The 18,397-nt window shown below is 65.1% G+C and overlaps 2 protein-coding genes across 6 annotated transcripts; both read left to right on the top strand.

Moving 5' to 3' along the window:
* The first annotated feature begins 112 nt into the window (after positions 1-112).
* Positions 113-7,461, top strand: MVD (mevalonate diphosphate decarboxylase). 4 transcript variants are annotated; one of them, XM_047078908.1, is made up of 10 exons: positions 113-251; positions 2,327-2,397; positions 2,761-2,875; positions 3,200-3,346; positions 4,061-4,260; positions 4,497-4,571; positions 4,677-4,895; positions 5,147-5,262; positions 5,776-6,257; positions 6,822-7,461. In XM_047078908.1, the coding sequence occupies exons 1-10, from the start codon at positions 179-181 to the stop codon at positions 7,070-7,072; spliced, it is 1,749 nt and encodes a 582-aa protein (XP_046934864.1). In that variant the 5' UTR covers positions 113-178; the 3' UTR covers positions 7,073-7,461. The 4 variants fall into 4 exon arrangements, with proteins under 4 accessions (XP_046934864.1, XP_046934868.1, XP_046934865.1 ...); XM_047078909.1 differs by having other exon boundaries at positions 115-251; positions 6,046-6,257; XM_047078911.1 differs by having other exon boundaries at positions 116-251; positions 6,149-6,257; positions 6,822-6,998.
* A 1,398-nt stretch (positions 7,462-8,859) lies between these two features.
* Positions 8,860-17,559, top strand: LOC124511575 (cytochrome b-245 light chain). Of its 2 annotated transcripts, none has more exons than XM_047078913.1 (6): positions 8,860-8,975; positions 13,922-13,991; positions 14,553-14,627; positions 14,760-14,843; positions 15,331-15,412; positions 17,191-17,559. In XM_047078913.1, the coding sequence occupies exons 1-6, from the start codon at positions 8,918-8,920 to the stop codon at positions 17,404-17,406; spliced, it is 585 nt and encodes a 194-aa protein (XP_046934869.1). In that variant the 5' UTR covers positions 8,860-8,917; the 3' UTR covers positions 17,407-17,559. The 2 variants fall into 2 exon arrangements, with proteins under 2 accessions (XP_046934869.1, XP_046934870.1); XM_047078914.1 differs by lacking the exon at positions 8,860-8,975 and adding an exon at positions 11,169-11,743.
* The last annotated feature ends 838 nt before the right edge of the window (positions 17,560-18,397 follow it).

The raw sequence follows: 18,397 nt of genomic DNA, 5'->3' as shown, positions 1-18,397 counted from the left end.
GGCGGACCCGGAGTCAGCAGGCCATCGTCCGATCCCGCTCATTGGCTGAGAAGTGGAGCGGTGGCCGGGCCCACCGCTGATTGGACGGAGCGAGGACAGCTTCCCTGCCGGCCAATCGCGGGGCAGGTGAGGTGCCGGCCGGGCCGGCTGCAGGCTGACCTCGCACTGTTTCTGGGCCATGGCCTCCGAGGAGAAGCCGCTGGTGGTCGTGACCTGCACCGCGCCGGTCAACATCGCGGTCATCAAGTACTGTGAGTGCCTGGCCGGGGCGCGGGACACGGTCTACGGGGCCCGGACGGGGGACAGGGTCCACGCGGGAGGTCCACTCCTGGATGGAGGGACGGGGGACAGGATCCACGGGAGACGTCCACCTCTGGGATGGCGGACAGGGTCCACGAGGGACGTCCACCCCCGCGTGAAGAAGGGACGAGGGACAGGGCCCACGTGGGGGGTTCACACCCCCCGGGGGGGGCGAGATGGGGGACAGGGTGCACAAGGGAGGCCCACCTCCGGGACGGGGGACAGGGTCCACTGGGGGGTTGGTGGTTCATCCCCGGGGGACAGGATGGGGACAGGGTCCACAGGGGACATCTCCCCCCAGGTGGAGGGACGAGGAACAGGGTCCACAGGGGGAGTTTTACCACCGCGGGGGTGGGGGACTGTGTCCACTGGGACACCCACCCCTGGGGCTTGGCTCCCACAGTTCTGGAACCTGGCCACCTGGAGCCTGCTCTCCAAGTCCGTCATGTTCTCAAGACTGCTCAGTCCACGGGTTCCTTTCATGTGGAGCCTTGGGAGTGGCTCTCGTCACTCGCCGTGAGCTGGAGATTCACCGGGGCGCTGGCTTGGGTCGTTACTTGCTCCCTTAGCGCGGAGTCCTGTTCCCCGGCGGGGACACCCATGCTCTGCTTAGCCAGACACCCTTTGAAAGGTCGCTGTCCCAGAATATTGTGGAGACAGCTGCTCTAAAGTTCGCGTACAGGTAGCCGCGTGAACACAGGTTTTCATTCTTTGGGGATGAATGTCCAGGAGTGTCACTGCTGGGCCGTAGAGTAGTCGTGTTTCAGTTGTGTAAGGAAACTGTTGCACTTGACGTGCGGCTGCCACTTTCTGTTCCCACCAGCGACGCGTGGGCGACGCAGCTTTCTGGCCGCTGGTGTCGTCACTGGATTTTACTTCGGCCATTCTGATCAGTGGGTGACCTCTGACCGTGGGTTTACTCCATGATTTTCTACCGGCCAGTGACACCGGACACCGTTTCCCGTGCTGTTTGTAACCTGTGCGTCCTCTTTGGTGAAACACTTGCCCGCGTCTTATGTCCGTGTCCTAATTGGATTGTGTACTTTTTTACCGTCGAGTTTTGGGAGTTTGCTGTGTCCTCTGCGTCCTAATCCTTCGTCGGATGTTCGCAGATGTTTTCCGCCATCTGTGGCTTATCTTTCGATCGTCCTAACGGGGTCTTTCAAAGAGCCGTGGCGTTCAAAATCTGGGTGAAGCTCACGCGTTTGGGGTCAAGTCTGAGACTCACCTACTTGGCCCTCCAACCTGAAGATCTTCTGAAGGTTTTATAGTTTTTCATTTGAAGTTCAAGTCTCCGTTTTGAGTTGCTTTCTTGTATAAGGTGTGAAACTTGGGTCCGTGCTTTGGGCTGTGGATGTGCAGTCGTTCTGGCGGCATTTGCTGGAAAGGCCGCACCTCTCTTTGCAACGGCTCTCGCGCCTTCGTCAAGTCCGTTGGGTGAATTGAAGTGGGTCTCTTTCTGGGCGCTCCGGGAGCCCCTGCCAGCTTGTCGTCAGCACCTCCGGTAACCGTCCGCTGTCCCGAGGCCCCACACAAGTGCAGCGCGACGTGGGTGCTTAACAGAGAGCCCTGCCACCGTCCACTCGTGGGAAGCTCCCTTTGCCGAGCCGGGGCAGGGGGAGGGGGCCGGTCTGAGTGTCTCCGGGGAGCAACAGCGGAGACTGGAACCAGGGCTCCCCTTGTTTGGGAGGCGAGAGCCTTACCCAGAGTGCTCGGGGCCTGGAAGGCCGCTCCGAGGGGTGGAAGATAAAACAAGCAATGAAACGGGATGGACTGGCCTCCAGCTCTGCTCTGGGACTGGGAGCCTGGTGAAGTGGGGAGAAATCCGGGAGGACTTCCTGAAGGCGAGGGCACAGGAGGAAGAGGACTTAACACTGTGCAGTGAGGCAGCAGGCTCTGGGCGGAGGGGAGAGAGCGGGCTGGCAGCGAGGGTAACTGGGGAGCACTGGTGGGGAGGAGCGAGGGCAGCGTGATGGTTTGCAGGGCTGGGCAATGGACCGGCCCGGCCTCGGGTTGTCTGTTCCAGGGGGGAAGCGCGATGAGGACCTGGTCCTGCCCATCAACTCCTCTCTGAGCGTCACCTTGCACCAAGACCAGGTTAGTACGAATGGGCACTGAACGCAATGTAAATATTTAGCACGCTTTGGTTGAACTTTTGTTTAACAACTGTAGCAATAAATTCCCAGCCGGTGAACAGTTCCCCGGCCCCCTGTTAGGACTGCTCTTTGTGCACAGGCCCCTGCTCCCAGCTCTCCTCTGGAGTCCAGGCCTGGTGCCAAGCCTGCCACCTGCCTTGGGGCCTCCTCACTGCCCGCCCGGCCTGCCTTGGCCTCAACGGCCCAGTTCTCCGGCAAGGCCGTCCCTGCTCCTGAGCGGGAGACCCCGAAGGGCCATCCCCAGTGGAGAGGCGCGCTGACCCCTCACCCGTCCCTGCGGTGGCCCCTGTGTTTTCTCTCCCAGTTAAAAACCACCACCACGGCCGCCATCAGCAAGGATTTCACCGAGGACCGGATTTGGCTGAATGGCCGGGAGGAAGATGTGGGGCAGCCACGCCTCCAGGCCTGCCTCAGGGAGAGTGAGTGGGATCCCGCGGGGGACGTGTGCGACACTGGGCCGAGCCCTTCCTTCCCCTCTGCCCCTTCTTCTGTCTGTAGGGTCTGAGTGCACAGAGGGTGCTGCCGGCTTCGCAGGCCCCCTGGGGAGGGGGCTGCCTGTGAGCACGGCCAGGGCCGGGGCGGGGGCCGGGACCTTCCCTCCCCGAGAAGGGCGTCTGCAGGAGAAGCTGGGGGCAGAGGCCGGCTTTCGGCTGTGCCGCTCCCTCTTCCTGACTCGCGGCGGGTGAGATGCCAGGAGCAGGTCGGGGCCACCTGCCCAGTGGCCGTGTCCCCTCCGCCTTCAGTCCGCCGCCTGGCCCGGAAGCGGAGGAGCACCGGCGACGAGGACCCGCCGCCCCTCAGCCTCAGCTACAAGGTTCACATCGCATCGGTGAACAACTTCCCCACGGCCGCGGGCCTGGCCTCCTCCGCGGCTGGTTATGCCTGCCTAGGTGGGTGCCCGCGGGGAGACCGAGGGCCTGTAGGGTGCTGTGCTGTGCGTGCTGTGAATGCTGTCACATTCTCGCAGCTTACGGGGAGTCCCCGCCACACGTCCGAACGATCCGGCCTCCTAGGGCTCTGTGTACAGGCCCTTCCAGGTTGTACGTGACAGAAACCCATCCCAGACGGGCTCGAGCCTAAGAGAAGGCCGGCATCTCCGCTTACCCGACACAATCCCAAGAGAGGCAGCTGGCCCCAGGTGCTCCGACAGGCCCACTGGGAACCCGTCTGCCTCCTTCCGTCCAAACCCCTGCCCTGCTTCCCCCGTGCCGGCTCACTCTCCGGGACGCCCTCCCCACCCGCGCCAAGCTGGGCACCGCAGCGGCAGGTGGTGGGCTCACGATTTCTGACCTAGAAGGAACGCCGGGGGTGACGCTTACTTGCCCAGCCAGCTCGTGTGCTCTGCTTGAGCCGCCCTCGGTGCCTAGCGGGGCCGGGAGGGCACCCGGGGCCGGGGGCAGAGAGCTTGCCCCCGGCTCTGTGTCCTGCCGTCGGGCCCCCCCCCGGCCAGACCCAGCCCCACTCCGGCCCGGCCAGCTGTCTCGCTGACGCCGCTCTCCGGGTCCCTCTGCCTCGGTCTCTGCTCCCCGTGGTTTTCAAAGGCTCCCCCCCCGCCCCCGGCCTGCCCGTCTGAGCACCCTGTGTCCCGTACCCTGTGCCTGCAGCCTACACCCTGGCCCGGGTCTACGGGGTTGACAGCGACCTCTCGGAAGTGGCCCGCCGGGGCTCGGGCAGCGCCTGTCGGAGCCTGTACGGCGGCTTCGTGGAGTGGCAGATGGGGGAGCGGGCCGACGGGAAGGACAGCGTCGCCCGGCAGGTGGCCCCCGAGTCACACTGGCCCGAACTCCGAGTCCTCATACTTGTGGTGAGTGAGGCTGGGAGGGGCGGCTGCCTCGGGAGGTGGAAGCGTCCCGTGTCTCCCTGCGGCTGCCGGGCTGCCGCTCCCAGGACCGTGCCGTCTCCGCCCGGGTGGGCGACCTCTGTGGTCGGGGGCACCGCTGTCCCGCTTCCCACACGAGCCCGGGGGTGGGGGGGGTGCGGGACGGGACGGGATGGGACGCGTGTTGCAGGCTGGGGTCCAGGCCGTCTGTCTCGGTGCAGGTGAGCGCGGAGCGCAAGCCGATGGGCAGCACGGCGGGCATGCAGACCAGCGTGGAGACCAGCCCCCTGCTGAGGGTGAGGCTGGGGTGGGTGGGGGCGGGCGGCCGCCCGGGGCGCGTCCTGCGTCCCTCGGGGCCGGGCCGCTGTGCTCCGCTCAGCGAAATCTCCCGTGCCTCGCAGTTCCGGGCCGAGGCGGTGGTGCCGGGGCGCATGGTGGAGATGACCCACTGTGTCCGGGAGCGGGACTTCCAGGGTTTCGGCCAGCTGACCATGAAGGACAGCAACCAGTTCCACGCCACCTGCCTGGACACCTTCCCGCCCATCTCCTATCTCAGCGACATCTCCAGACGCATCATCCGCCTCGTGCACTGCTTCAACGCCCACCACGGGCAGACCAAGGCTAGCGGGGGCCCGGGGGGCAGCTGGGGGCGGAAGTCCTGCGGCGGGTTCCCGAGGCCGTGGCCCAGCACGGGCCTGCCCGCCACCAGGCTTCCCGGCGCCTGCTTGACGTGGCTGCCGAGGGGCCGCGGCCCGCGCCGCCCCCCGGCCGGTCCTGAGTTGGCGGGCGGCCACGGGTGTCCGTGGCGGGTGACAGGTGTGAGCCGGGCCGGCCTCTCCGCGGACACTCACGCTGACCACGCGGGTTCCAGGTGGCGTACACGTTTGACGCGGGCCCCAACGCTGTGGTCTTTACCCTGGACGACACCGTGCCCGAGTTCGTGGCTGCCGTGAGGCACTGCTTTCCCCCCGAGTCCAACGGAGACAAGTGAGTTGGGGGCCCCCGCGTTTGGGAGGCCGTGGGGGGAGGAGCAGGGTCTCCTGCTGAAGTTGGGGGCAGTGGCATCTGAGGCCGTGGTGCCGAACGGGGGTCCCGTGGCAAGCGTCGATCTCTACAGGGACCGAGGGCACCTCCCTGTGACCGCAGGCGCTTCTCACACAGGTCACAGCCCTGGGGCCGCGTGCACGGGTGCGCAGCGTGATGGCTCCCGTGGGGCAGGGCCCCAGCCTCGAGGGGGCCACGGGGCCTTTGCGTTTCTCCCAGCGGTCCCTGTTCCCCGTGCAGGGAGATCGCCCTGCTAGGGCTGCGGGGAATACGCGGGGTTGTTTCTCTGTCACTGTAATTGGGGCAACACTGATGACTTCTAGTGGGGTGGGGCTGGAAGACGGACTTCCTGGCCAGATGGACAGAACGCACGACCAAGGACGATCCCCAAGGCAGCTGGTGTCCTCGTGGGAGGCTCTGAACTCACTGCCCTGTCACCCCGTGGGTGGTTTGCAGGCTTTTGCTGTTCTGGGAACACGGCCACGGACTCACACTTGCACCGGGGTGTTTCGCTCTTAAGCTTCGTCCCCCCTTCCCGGCCACCGTGGCCAGGTTCTCGCGCACGCGCGCCCGGCTGCGTGTCTGCGTGTGTGAGGTCAAATACACGCCACGCGTTACTCACCGCGCCAGCAGCCTCGAAGGGCACAACCGGTGGCCTTACGCATTTCGTTGGGTTCCCGAGCCCGTGCACGTCCCCAGAGGAGACCTGCCCCTCCCCTCCGGCAGTGCCACCCCCGCCCCCGGCAGCCACTGCTGCTCTTCCTGCGTTGAGTCTGCTGTCTGCACACCTTCCGTCGGGAGCTCAGGACGTGCGGCCCGTCCTCCCCAGGTTTCTGAAGGGGCTGCCCGTGAGGCCTGCCTCACTCTCAGACGAGCTGCGGGCCGCGCTGGATGTGGATCCCACCCCCGGCGGCGTCAAGTACGTCATTGCCACGCAGGTGAGGCCCAGCGGCCCGGCCCACTGAGGGCTCACGGCCAGCCTGCCGGCAGGTGAAGGGGCTCCCCGGCCCCGGCCTGTCCCCGGCAGGAAGCCGGCTTGCTGGTGGTAACAGTGACACCACCTTTCTGTTTTCGGAGCGTTTGGTACAGTGTGGTTTGTCCCGTCCACTCACTTACTCTCAAAGTGGATGTTTGGGGACCCTCCCACCCCCGCCGCCAAGCGAGGGGAGCACTTGGGAACACGCTGGGACCACCGGCGTCCCCAGTGCTGAGTGGGGTGACTTAGGGAGACTCACAAGTGCTGGGGACCCTTGGGGCTCGCCACGTGGGCACAGCTCAGAGTGCCCGAGCCGGCGTTCTGCTCAGATCTGCCCGAGTCTGAGTCCCGCGACCTGAGCACCGAGGCCACGGTCTCCACCTTCCACCTTGCACGTGCTATCCACCCTAGGTCTGGGTGACGGAGGCCCAGTGACCGGGTGCCTGCAGTGGCCCACACGGGTTGTTAGCCTCTGTTACTTTCTGACCTGCACTTCCCTGCTTCTCCCGTTGGCACGACCTGACAGGTGGGCCCCGGGCCTCAAACGCTGGACGACCCTCACGCCCACCTCCTGGGCCCCGACGGCCTGCCGAAGCCAGCTGCTTGACCACCTTCCCCAAGACGAGCCCCAGCCACCGCTGGGACAAGGGCCGCTTCGCCAGGACAGGGGTGCTGGGTGTGGCGGCCGCGAGTCTGTGCTCACTGGGGGCTCGAGGGGTAGCCGCCGGGCTCCAGGCCAGGCCACTTGCTGTGGCCACATTGGGACACTTGGAGTGACCGTTGGCGCCACACGGGCAGTCGGGGGCACGCCCCCCAGCGGGTGCCGGGCTGGATGGCACGGGGCTCCCTGGCCTCGCCCTCTGGGGCCGCTGCCACCGCCCCAGACGGCAGCCGTGCCGGATATGACGGGGAGGTGGCGTCCCTCCTCAGAGCCGGAGGACAGGACGCCTCTGCAGACCTCAGGGACCCTCTGGAAGACTTGAAGCCCGAGAGCCGCCTACGGCTCCTCTGCCAGACGCAGGCCACGAGGTGTGAATGGAACGTTTCTGTGTAAAATGACCACTGGGGGTGCCTGGCGAGCTCAGTGGTGGAGCATGGGAGTCTTGATCACAGGGTCGTGAGTTCAGGCCCATGTTGGCAGCTGGAGAGTTTACTTTAAAAATAAATAAAAAAAAAAAAGACACCGGTGTGTCTCCTGCAGGAGGTGGGAGCGCGATGCCCAGAGCCCTGTGGGCTGCTGGGAGGAAAGACAGTGCTCCTGACTGGGGCCTTCTCGATTCCTCCACCAGTGCTCTGGGGTCCCTGCTCTGAGAGGCTGGAGGGTGTGGGCAGGATGGGCAGAGCTTGGAGCCAGCTTGCACCTGAAGAAGCTGCCCTCTGTCACCTGTTGGCCATGCACGTGGCCACGACTGTGGCCCATTTTCGGTGGCTGACACAATCCTTAAAGCCCTGACAGGCCTGGGGGTGTGGTTCGGGTCTTGCTTCAAGTTCCTGTCCACAAAAGAAGGCAGGAAGTGGGTTTTTTGGCCGCAGTGCTGGTTAGGGACATGATTCCCCTCAGCCCAGGAGTTTCTGGATCATGAAACCATGGGAATGCCACCCTTCCCCACTTCCAAAATGTCAGTGTAGTGCAGGCAGGCTTCTGGGAGGGGGTGGGCACCTGGGAGAACCCCTGCCCCTCTCCCACCAGGGACCGGGGCTGGGGCCGGGGTCGCCACTGCTGAAGTCACCCTCAAGGGGCAGTGTGGAGGGGATGACAAAGGGGCAGGCTCTGGCAATCTGGATTTTCTCGGAAGCTTGGCTTCTGTCCTCCGGTCAGCGCTGTGAGCAGAGGGGTGCCTGGGCCGGATGAGGAAGTGGGGGCTGGGCCTGCCACCGTCCCTAGGGCAGGTACTGGCGTCCAAGAAGGCCTTGCTCCCTCGTGGGGCATCCATTGTGTGGGCGTGGTGAAGGTTCTGGGCCTTTAAGCCCTTCTAGGAACGCAGCCTGCCCACACCTCCCGGAGAGGCCCCTGTTGCCACCTGCGTGATCCTTGGTCTGGAAGCTCCAAGGAGAGGCGGAGCATTCTGGGGTGCCTCTGCCTTCGTCCGCAGGTACACCCACCTCACAGCCTGCTTCCCCTGGCCCCGCCTGCCAGGCATCGCCCTGGTCATAAGCAGCCCACGTGATGCTCGGACACGGAGCTGGCCGGTGAAAGTGGTGGCCTCCCCCGCCCGCGCGCGCCCGGAAGGAGCTGGAAGGAGGAAGTGAGCCGGGAGGCCTGGGCCCGAAGGCGGGCTGGCTGGGCCTGCAGGGGACACCCCCCAGGGGGAAGGCCCGGGACGGGCAGGGCCCGCCTTTGCTCCGGTCCGGGCTGTCGCTGTCGGGGCGAGCGGTGGGAGGCCGGCGGGCCTCAGCGAAGCTCCCACCTGCCTGGCGGGGCGGGGCCTGAGGCCGGGGGCGGGGAAGAGTCCGGCCCCAACCGGGCTCCCTTCTGCCCTGAGGGGCGGGGCCTGGAGCCGCCGGGGGTGGGGTCTGCCGCCGGAGGCGGGGGCGGGGGCGGCCCTCGGGAGGGGCGGGCGGCGGGAGCGCGGGCCGCAGTGTTGCCGCGGAGTCCGCCGAGCTGTCGTCGCCTCCGCCGCTATGGGGCAGATCGAGTGGGCCATGTGGGCCAACGAGCAGGCGCTGGCGTCCGGCCTGAGTGAGTGTGCGCCGGGACCTCGGGCTGCGGGCCGGCCCCGCGGGGGCTCCGAGAGTGGGGACTGAAGCAGGGAAGGGGGTGGGGTACGTGCAGCGGCGGGGCGGGGCGGGGCGGGCCGGGGGTGGGGGTAGGGTGCAGGCAGTCAGAGACTTCTGCCTGCGGAGGGGGTTCGGAGACCCCCGCCCCCTGCCCACCCCACCCCGCGAGCCGTACCCTCTTCAGTCCCCCATCCGCGTCTGGACCTCTACACTGAAAGAGGAAGTTGCAGCCAGGGGAAGAGGCCTTTCGTCCTTGGTAGTTTCCGGGGAGTCACTGTCCCCCAAGGGTTGGGAAAACCCGGCATGTGGACGTCGGTGTCCGCCAAACCCCCCTCCCCCCGCCGCTGCCCTGGATCGGGGCTTTGGCCCAGCGATGGCGAGGGCCTCCCTCTCTTGGCGTCCTGGGTGGCAGCCGCTCTCCATCTGGGGCCCAGCCCCCAGGTGCACAGAAGGGCATCTGGGATTTCATAAGGTGGCTGGAAACCCCCAGAGTGACCCCCTTTCAGCTCAACTCCCAGAGAGACCGGGGAAGGGGTCAGGGCCCCCAGTCACCCTGCCCGGCCCTGTACTCAAGAGCTCTGGTTAAGGAGCGGTGGGGTCTGCACCCCAGCCCTGTACCGAAAGCAGGAACTTCTCAGGACTGGGTGGGGTAAAGCTGAGTCCCAGACGGAGTCTGAGGCAAGAGTGGGCCCAGATGCTCTGGCCCTGCCTGGCCCCTCCCACCTGGCACCTGCCACTCCCAGGAAGGGCCTGTGCCCAGGGGGGGAACGTGCTCGCAAGGAGGGTCTCAGCCCACTACCATTCAGCTGGGACCGGCCGGGGAGGGAAGGGTCGGAGGTAGACTCCCCAGCCCCACACTGTAGGAGCACATGGGGGCCCCGGGGCCTAGCAGTCTGTTCCCCGTCCACACAGGTCACCCCTGCTTTTGGCCTCCAGAGTGGCTCAGTTAGATGGTGCTTCTCCCTGTCCCCAGGCATTGGGGCAGGACCCCCTAGATAGACCACTGCAGACCACCCTCACCCACTTCCTGCAACTCCCACCCTCCCAGGAAGTAGAGGGTTCTAGGCCCTGGGGCCCCATTCCCTGAAGGCCCACTGCGTGAAGGCTGGCCTGGCCTGGCCTTAGCTAACACCTGCCCACGGGGGCCACGGGGCCCACTCTGTTCACGTCCACTGTGCCGACTGTGAGGTCGAGGCCCGGGCTCAGCCTTCTTCGTCATCAAACAAGACGGTGTGTCAGAAGGTCCCCCAGGGCACTCCCGTCCCCCGGCTCCCCCTTTGTTGACTTCTCTTCTCGGCCTAAACTTCAGCCCCCTGGGGCCCCTCGGGCCTGGCGAGACCCACCAGCAGGCACACCCCACAGGTTTTTCTATTGTGGAAAGCCCCATCTGACCAGACCGTGTCACCTGCTGCTCAAAGCCCTCGGTACCTTTCGGGTACACACAACGGAAGCCACTCCTGGCCGCCCCCTTCCCTGCCCCGCCAGCTCCCTCCCTGCTCCGGAGCTCCGAGGGCACCTGCTTCCTTTCTGTTCCCGGATCTCCTGAGCGGATCCAAGTGCCTTGCTGAAGAGGCATCTTCTGTCTGAAGCATCTGTGGGCGGCTGGCTTTTCCATTCATTTCTCGGCTCAGATTGCCACGAGCCTGGAGGAGTCTTTGGGGAGCACCGGACGTAAAGTAGCCCCAGGCCTTCCGTCACGTTCCCTGTTCCAGTTCCGATGTGTATTTCTGTTCCCCCGACAAGACCATAGGGCCCCCGAGAGCCGAGGCCTCACCTTTCCTTGTTCCGGTGCGTCCTGTACTTACTAGGGCTCTGTCAGCCTTGGTGGGTGACGGAGCAGCCCTGCCGTCCTGGTGGGTCACCCGTGTCTTTGCTCCCCTCTTGCTGATGGCAGGCAGCGAAACCGCAGCTCGGGAGGGGGGACGAGGCACCCAAGACAAGTGTGCTGAGTGCCCTGTTCCAGCCCCCACCCCGCACGCTGCCGGGCAAGCACACGTGGTTAATGTGTAGCAAAGCTCAGCACAGGAGTAGGAAATCTGCAGCTGGAAAAGCAGAGTGAGGTTTCAAGGTGGTGTCCGGGGGCCGAAGGAGGGGGGGCCCGGAGAACAGCGGCACCGTCAGGGGCTTCGACTCTCACTCGGTGGGGTTTCAGGGCCTCTGCGTGGACACGGGCAGTTCTGGGCTACGTGACTGGACCCGGCTGGGGAGGCCCACCTGCACAAGAGACGGAGTAGGAAGTGGTCCCCTCCGAGGACGCTTGCCACCTGCAGCCAGGGCTGGAACAAGTCACCAACGAGGCAAAAATCCCGGAACCCCAGGCCTGCGCTGTGTGTGGGAAGGGCTGCGTCCCCCCTACCCTGTGCTGGACCGGGACATTCCGATGAACCGGATCCAGGACTAGAGAGACCCGGAGGCCCCCAGCAGAGGCCAGCGTGTAACTTCCCTGCAAGGACGTCTGTCCCCGACCGCTGCAGGAAGGCAGGCCCCGCCAGCAGCCCGCACGCGCCCGCTGTGGGAGGAAGCACCGGCCCGGGGAGAGGCAGCACACACACCTCCAGGGGCTGGGGCTGCGGTGCCTTCTGGAAGACACGCGAATGTGAGCGCGTGTTTACGCCCACGACTGCGGGCACAACTGTTCAAGGAGGGAAAGGAATAGAGAATTACACAGCAAAAAGAGGACAGTGCAGAAAGTGAGCTAATGCAGAATGTCAAGAAATAAAGTCGCTACAGGTCAGTGGATGAATTGAACGCTATCTAAAGACGAGAGGGTTAGGGGCCCGTAAGATGGGGCTGGGGGACCCTCACGCTCGCAGCCCAGAGACACAGATGGGTTATTAAATAGAGGCCAGCCGTGCGCGGTGGTGCGGGGAGACCTGCCCTGTGGGCAGGGTGGGCGGGGCAGGGGACCCCCATGGGAAGCAGGTTGGGGGGAGGGGTCTGGTGGATGGGGGGAGACCCGCCCCGTGGGCGGCGGCAGGTCCCGAGGCAAGACAGTCATGCTCTGAAGGAAGGACACAGGGAGGCAATACCCAAGGGTAATGGGTGAGCGTTTTGCAGAAACGGAGAGTCTCAGATCGAAGGAGAAAGCAGAACGCAGAATAGCGGAAAACAGATCCCTTCTTGGACATGCTGTAATGAAAATACAGACCATTAAAGAAAATCTTGCCATTTACCAGAGGAGAAAAGTACAGGCCGAGTCAGGCCGAGTCCACACTCATCATCGAGAATCACTGCCAGAAGGCGGTGGAATAAAATCTGAGGTGCCCAGAGAAAGCCTGGCTCCCGGGGGACCCCCCTGAGGGATGCCCGTCAGCGGGGGGGGGGGGGGGGTGTCGCTGAGCCCAGAACACTGAACAGTCTGTGGCCGGTTGGAAGGGTGAATGATTTATCATTTATCACCGTGGGAGGTCTGTGGGTGGGGCTGAGGTTAAGCTGGAATCCACACGTGACCCAGGAAGAGAAATTGTAAAATTTAAAGTTTGAGCAAGATAGTTGGAGGCGGGAAATGTGACATGGGGCTTGTTAGAGAGAAAGAGGAACTTTGAATCGGCCACGGCAAGTCCAGGATGGTCGGTTTGCTGTCGGCTTGAACTGGTGGAAACTGTTAAAACTCTTACAAACGATTGAAAACTATTAAACGCTGTGTCAGCTTATTCATAACGGGACAAAACTGGAAGCAAGGAAAATGTCCCAAAGGCGGGAGAGTGGAGAAATGCGTCGTGGTCGATACCTACGTCAGGAAGCCACCTGAACGGCCTTGACAAGCTGTTGAACGGAAGGAGCCGGACGCAGAGGCCGGCCCTGACTGGACGGGGCACGGGGGGCTTCTGGGGTGGCGGGGGGGCACGTCGATGTGGGTGCAGGGCACGTGGGGAGCGCCCGTAAAGTCGTCAGGATTATGCCCGCACACTGTCCTGTGTCGTACTCGTCCCTCGGCAAGCTGCTGGAGTTCTGCAGGTGGGCACGATAGTGTGCGTGGACTTAGGCCACCGAGCCGTGTACTTTGTTTTATTTTAGTGTGTATTTAAAATATTTTTCAGTCGGTTGGGCGTCCGACTTCGGCTCAGGTCACGATCTCGCGGTCCGTGGGTTCGAGCCCCGCGTCGGGCTCTGGGCTGATGGCTCAGAGCCCGGAGCCTGCTTCCGATTCTGTGTCTCCCTCTCTCTCTGCCCCTCCCCCGTGCATGCTCTGTCTCTCTCTGTCTCAAAAATAAATAAACGTTAAAAAAAATTAAAAAAAAAAATATTTTTGAGGGAGACAGCGTGTGAGCGGGGGAGGGGCAGAGAGAAAGGGAGACAGAATCCGGAGCAGCCGGCCCGACACGGGGCTCGAACTCACAAACTGCGAGATCGAGACCTCGGCCGAAGTCGGACACTTAACCCACGGAGCCACCCAGGCGCCCCATCGAGCCGTGTACTTTAAAATGGCTGAAATGAAACCTTTCATGTTATGTGTATGTTATCACAGTAGAAAAGGTGCCCAAAGTAATTCCGGGGGAGAAAAGATCCAGGTCGTGCCTCCCAGAGCAGCCGGCCGGAAGCAGGACCGCAGAGGGGAAGACTGACGGGTTCGGCTCGTGGGGGGGGGGGGGCAGGGTGCCCGGGTCCCGCAGCTGGAATCGAGGTGGAGAGCAGCCGGGCACGGCTGTCCACAGGACGCTGGAGGTGGCAAGGGGGTGGCAGAGCCGCGGGGACTGGTATGGTCCGGACCCCACCCACCGGCCCCCGCTCACATGTTGCTTCTAGGGGTCCGCGCCCGCCTGTGTCCCCTTCACGGGCAGACGTGTTGTCGCGGAGCAGGGCACCGGTGACGGACCAGTGGGCTCGCCGAGGGAGGGGACACAGGGAGAGGCGGCCGGAGCCCCTGCAGCCGCCAGCCCCGCTGACCTGCCTCTCCTCTGCCCACAGTCCTCATCACGGGGGGCATCGTGGCCACTGCCGGCCAGTTCACCAGTTGGTGGTTCGGCGCGTACTCCATGTATCCTGCCTCCGCAGATGCCGGGACGCAGCCGGGGCGGTGCTGCCGGGCTCGGGGTGGGGACGGTGCCGCCCCCGGGGGGCGCAGCACTTCTCGGTTTGCAGAATGCTGCCGCAGCCCTGGGGCCCTCAGCCCCTCAGCGGCGGCGGGGTCGGCAGGATCCGGCTCAGGCGCGGTTCGCGGGAGGCCAAGGCTCAGGGCAGGGAGGCGACTTGCCCGAGGCCCGAGGCCTGGTGAGGGCTGGCAGGTGCCAGCAGCCCCGAGGGCCGGCACTGAGGCCGCGGGGATCCCGGGGACCCCCTCTGTGTCCCCCTTTCTATCAGCCGCCCCCCTTGGCCAGCCCGGGGTCTGCCCGGCTGTGACCGGCCAGCCGAGGCAGGCGCCAGGGGACCGAGGGCTCAGGACGGGCAGCAGAGTGGCCAGGCCTGTCCAAACCCTGCCCGGCTGTTTCCCAGCTGTGTGACCTCCAGGCAGCAGCTGCACCTCTCTGTTTTCTCGTCGGCACAGGGGGCTCACTCTGGCCCCCGGGCTGAGCTCGGCTGTTCCTTAACGGCACGTCAGCGTAGCGGGTGTCTTCATCTGCCTGCTGGAGTACCCCCGCGGGAAGAGGAGAAAGGGGTCCACCATGGAGAGATGGTGAGTGTGCCGCCCTGCTCTGGGGGCCGCGGCCCCTCGGTCCCTGGGGGGGAGGAGCTGGGGTGCGCTGGGGTGGGGTGGGTGGGGGCCGCTGAGCAGGACACGGTCTGTCTTCTCTCCCCGTGTGCCCAGCGGACAGAAGTACCTGACCAAAGTGGTGAAGGTGTTGGGACCTCTCTCCAGGAACTACTACATCCGGGCCGTCCTGCACCTGGGGTGAGCAAGCTCCCACACCCACCTGGCTTCCACCGAGTCAGAGACTTTTCCAGACCAAAGCGCGGGTCCTGGGTCCTGCCAGAGGTTCCCCACACCTGTGTGTGTCACCTCATGCTGCGTAAGGACTTATTCCACCCTCCGTAGCTTGAATCAAGAATAGGGTCCGAGCCGACCGGCTCTCCGGGGCGGCCCCGCTCACGGCCCCGCGCCAGTGTCTGGGGCTCAACCGCCGGGGAGGCTGCAAACACAGGCCCCCGCTGTTACACGGCTTCCTTCCGGCATGGTGGCGGGGGCCAAGCGCCAGCACCCCAAGGGTTGCTAAGGTACAAGCGGAAGCAGAGAGCAGGTTACGGGACCCAGCCTTGGGCAGGACTGGGTGTGTCCTCCGTGCGGGGTCCCGGGGCCCGCACACCTACAGTTGGCCTCGTCCTGAGGCCAAGGCCCGGGGCCGCAGACCCCCTCTCACCTCCCCGCCACCCCACCCCAGGCTCTCGGTACCTGCCGGCTTCCTGCTTGCCACCATCCTGGGGACAGCCTGCCTGGCCATCGCGAGCAGCATCTATCTGCTGGTGAGTGGCATCCCCTGTGGTTCGCCCCCTGGCACGTGCCACCCCCGTCCCCAAAACCAGCTGTGCAGGCAGAGCCAAGGCCGAGCCCGTGTCCTTGCTCGTGCCGGGGCGGGGTCGTGATGACCGTAGTCGCCACATATAGCACGTATAAAGCGTGCTGGTTCCTTTGTCTACACCTCGGCCCTCCGAGGTGGGTGGCGAGGGCCCCGCTTTACAGATAAGGAAGTAGAAACTCAGAGAGGTGACGTGGCTGGCCCGGGTCACACGGCCAGCCAGGGCCCAACCGGATTGGCATCATCGTCACTCTTCTCTCGTCCAAACCATCCTTGCTCCGACTTGGGGCGCCGTCAGGAGCGCTTCCTCGGAGCTCGTTAGGGGTGCCGATGCCACGCGGACATTTTCCAGAGCTGCCCCATCGGGTTTGCCTGGTTGGGACGCGTGCGAAGGCCCCGTGGTCAGGCTGTCTTTGTAGAAGGACGGCGGGCGGCCGTGGACGGTCCTCCCGCACAGGCTCCGGGGTGGGCGCTCCCGATCTCTCTCCTGGATGACTACGCTGGTGTTCGCACGTGTTCTTTGGGACGGGGCGGCGTGACGTCTGGGCTCTGACCCTTGTGGGCCGTTCCCGCCCGCCCCGTGCTCCCTCTAGAGAGCCCTTCCTGCCGGCCGGCCGGCCGCTCTCCCCACTGCGGTCGTGGCGTCGCCCGCATCCAGCCCCGGACCCTCTACACGCGGCCGGCCCCTCAAGGACCCGCAGCAGCGGAACTGCTGGGTCAGAGGTCACCCGCAGGACACGCCCACCCCGCCTGACCGCCGGTGCGCCCGGCCACGGCCGCTTTCGACTCCTGCCTGACCTTCCTTCCTCTCGGAATTGGCCTGTTCGTGTCATTTGCCCATTTTTCCATGGCTCTTTCGTCTGTTCCTTACTAATTTGGGGGAACCTTATGTATGTTTTGATCGTGGCGGCTTTGGGAGGGAGCGTCTGACGCTGAGTGCTCCCCCCGCCCCCCTTAAGGGTCTGTTAACTTTTTGAAATCCTTCCCTGGGCGGACGAGCAGAGGTTCACCTGTGTCCGCTTTCTGGTTTGTGCATGTGCCCCGCCCCCCCGCCCCGCCCCTGCCTCCCCCCCCTCCACCCTCCCCTGCAAACCACATTTGCCTGCACTCTCTCGTATCGGCAGTGTGGTTTACTTTTCAGGGGGGATGTGCTAGTTTTAAGTCCGGAGGTGGGACATTTATTCTTCTGCTTCATGAGTGATGTGATGCCACACTTTATTATCCATCGAGGATTGTGGGGTACAGATGGAAAGCATACATTCCCAGGCCGTCCCGGCCTGCCGTAGGGCCCCGGGGCCCAGGAGTCTGCATTCAGCCAGAGTCTGGGGTCTTCACCGTGGCTGGTGCCCCTGGGGAGGCTCCAGGGCAGAAAGGGCCCGCCCCCCCCCCGCCCCCCTCGGCTGCCCTCCTGGGCCCCTCACTCCTCGCAGACGCCCGGCCTGCCAGACATTGTGTGATACAAAGGCCTGCCTCCTGCCCTGCCCCAGCCTTGGTTGGGGCCAGCCCCGGCTTGGAGCCTGTGCCTAGGAGTGGCCTCCACTCGTCCTGCCCCGCTTTCAGGGTCCCCCCCCCATAACGAAGCAGCTGGAGTCCGGGGTCCTGGCTGTCACTCTGGACTTAGTGGGTTCACACGTGGGTCCTGCCCAGTTCCCGGGGGCGGGGCAGAGCTGGCCTCCGGGGGGCCAGGGCAGCCCATCTGTGACCCGGCTTCTCTGCGTCCTGCAGGCAGCCTTCCACGGAGAGCAGTGGACCCCCATCGAGCCCAAGCCCAAGGAGCGGCCGCAGGTCGGGGGCACCATCAAGCAGCCGCCCAGCAACCCCCCGCCCCGGCCCCCGGCCGAGGCCCGAAAGAAGTCCAACGAGGAGGAGGCCGCGGCATCGGCAGGCGTTTCCGGCGGCCCTCAGGAGAACCCGGTCCCGGTGGTCGACGAGGTCGTGTGACGGGCGTCTCCGGCCGTCCCCCGCGTGGCTCCCAAAATAAACCATGGAGAGCAGGCTCCCTGACTCCCCGTGTGCACACCACACCCAATCCCAGCTCTGCCTTCTGCATAAATAAATCCAGGATGGGCGCTCCCCGCCCCCCTGCCTCCCCCACCCCCGCCTGTCTTCACTGAACCCACAGCTCAGGACGGATGCCGCCCCCCCCCGCCCCCTCCTGCCACTCCAGCCACAGGGATGACCCTTGCCCCCCAGACACAGGCTGTTCCCTCTACTGCAAGGCTGGTCCCTGCTCAGGTGGCCTCTGGGCCTCCTGGACCCTCAGTTTGGAAGCCCCTCCCCCCTCCCCGCTCCCCGGGGCCTTCACTCCTTCACCAGCCGACGACTGGTGTGGCCACCCACGGGCAGAGTGTCCTTCACACCCCACACAAAGATCACCCCGAACACCTCCCGCGGGCTTGTTTGAACACAGCGGACCTTGATCGGGGGTGAAAGTGGTGCATCAGGGAGCTTCTGAAAAGAGCCCTGTAGCCCCTACGGCAGTCACCCCTTAGGCTGGGGAAACTGAGGCTCTGAGGGGGGGTGTAGCCGAGCCAGAGCTGCCCGGGACCCCTCTCCACACCTGCTGAGGCCACACACCGAGCGCCCCCGGCCGTGACCTGTGTAGTCACGCTGTGAGCCAGGACGCTCTGCAGGAGGCTGGGGTGCCTGGCCTCAGGGCTGCCGGGCTCTGCCGGGTCCCTGCTGGGGGGCCGAAGCCCCAGGGCCGTCCAGGCAGCGAGATCCGCCTAGGTCTCTGGCGGGGCTGGAGGGGACGTTCAGAAGCCGGAGATGTGTCCCCCCCCGAGCGGACTCCCCCAGGAGTTCCCTCAGACGCTGTCCGTGGGGCGGGGGGGGGGGGGGAGTCCCCTTGGTGGAGGAGGGTCTGGCCACAACACGGCCAGAATGGGAGCCCCTCAGGTGCCAAGGCCCTGCCAGGGCCAGCGGGGCACAC

Source organism: Lynx rufus, unplaced genomic scaffold (genome assembly GCF_022079265.1).
Source record: "Lynx rufus isolate CCGP_SWC_20201006 ecotype Redwood Valley unplaced genomic scaffold, mLynRuf1.p SCAF_16, whole genome shotgun sequence".
In the NCBI taxonomy this organism is placed as follows: domain Eukaryota; kingdom Metazoa; phylum Chordata; class Mammalia; order Carnivora; family Felidae; genus Lynx; species Lynx rufus.
Note: the sequence above shows the minus strand (reverse complement) of the source record. Positions and strands in the feature narration are given on the sequence as shown.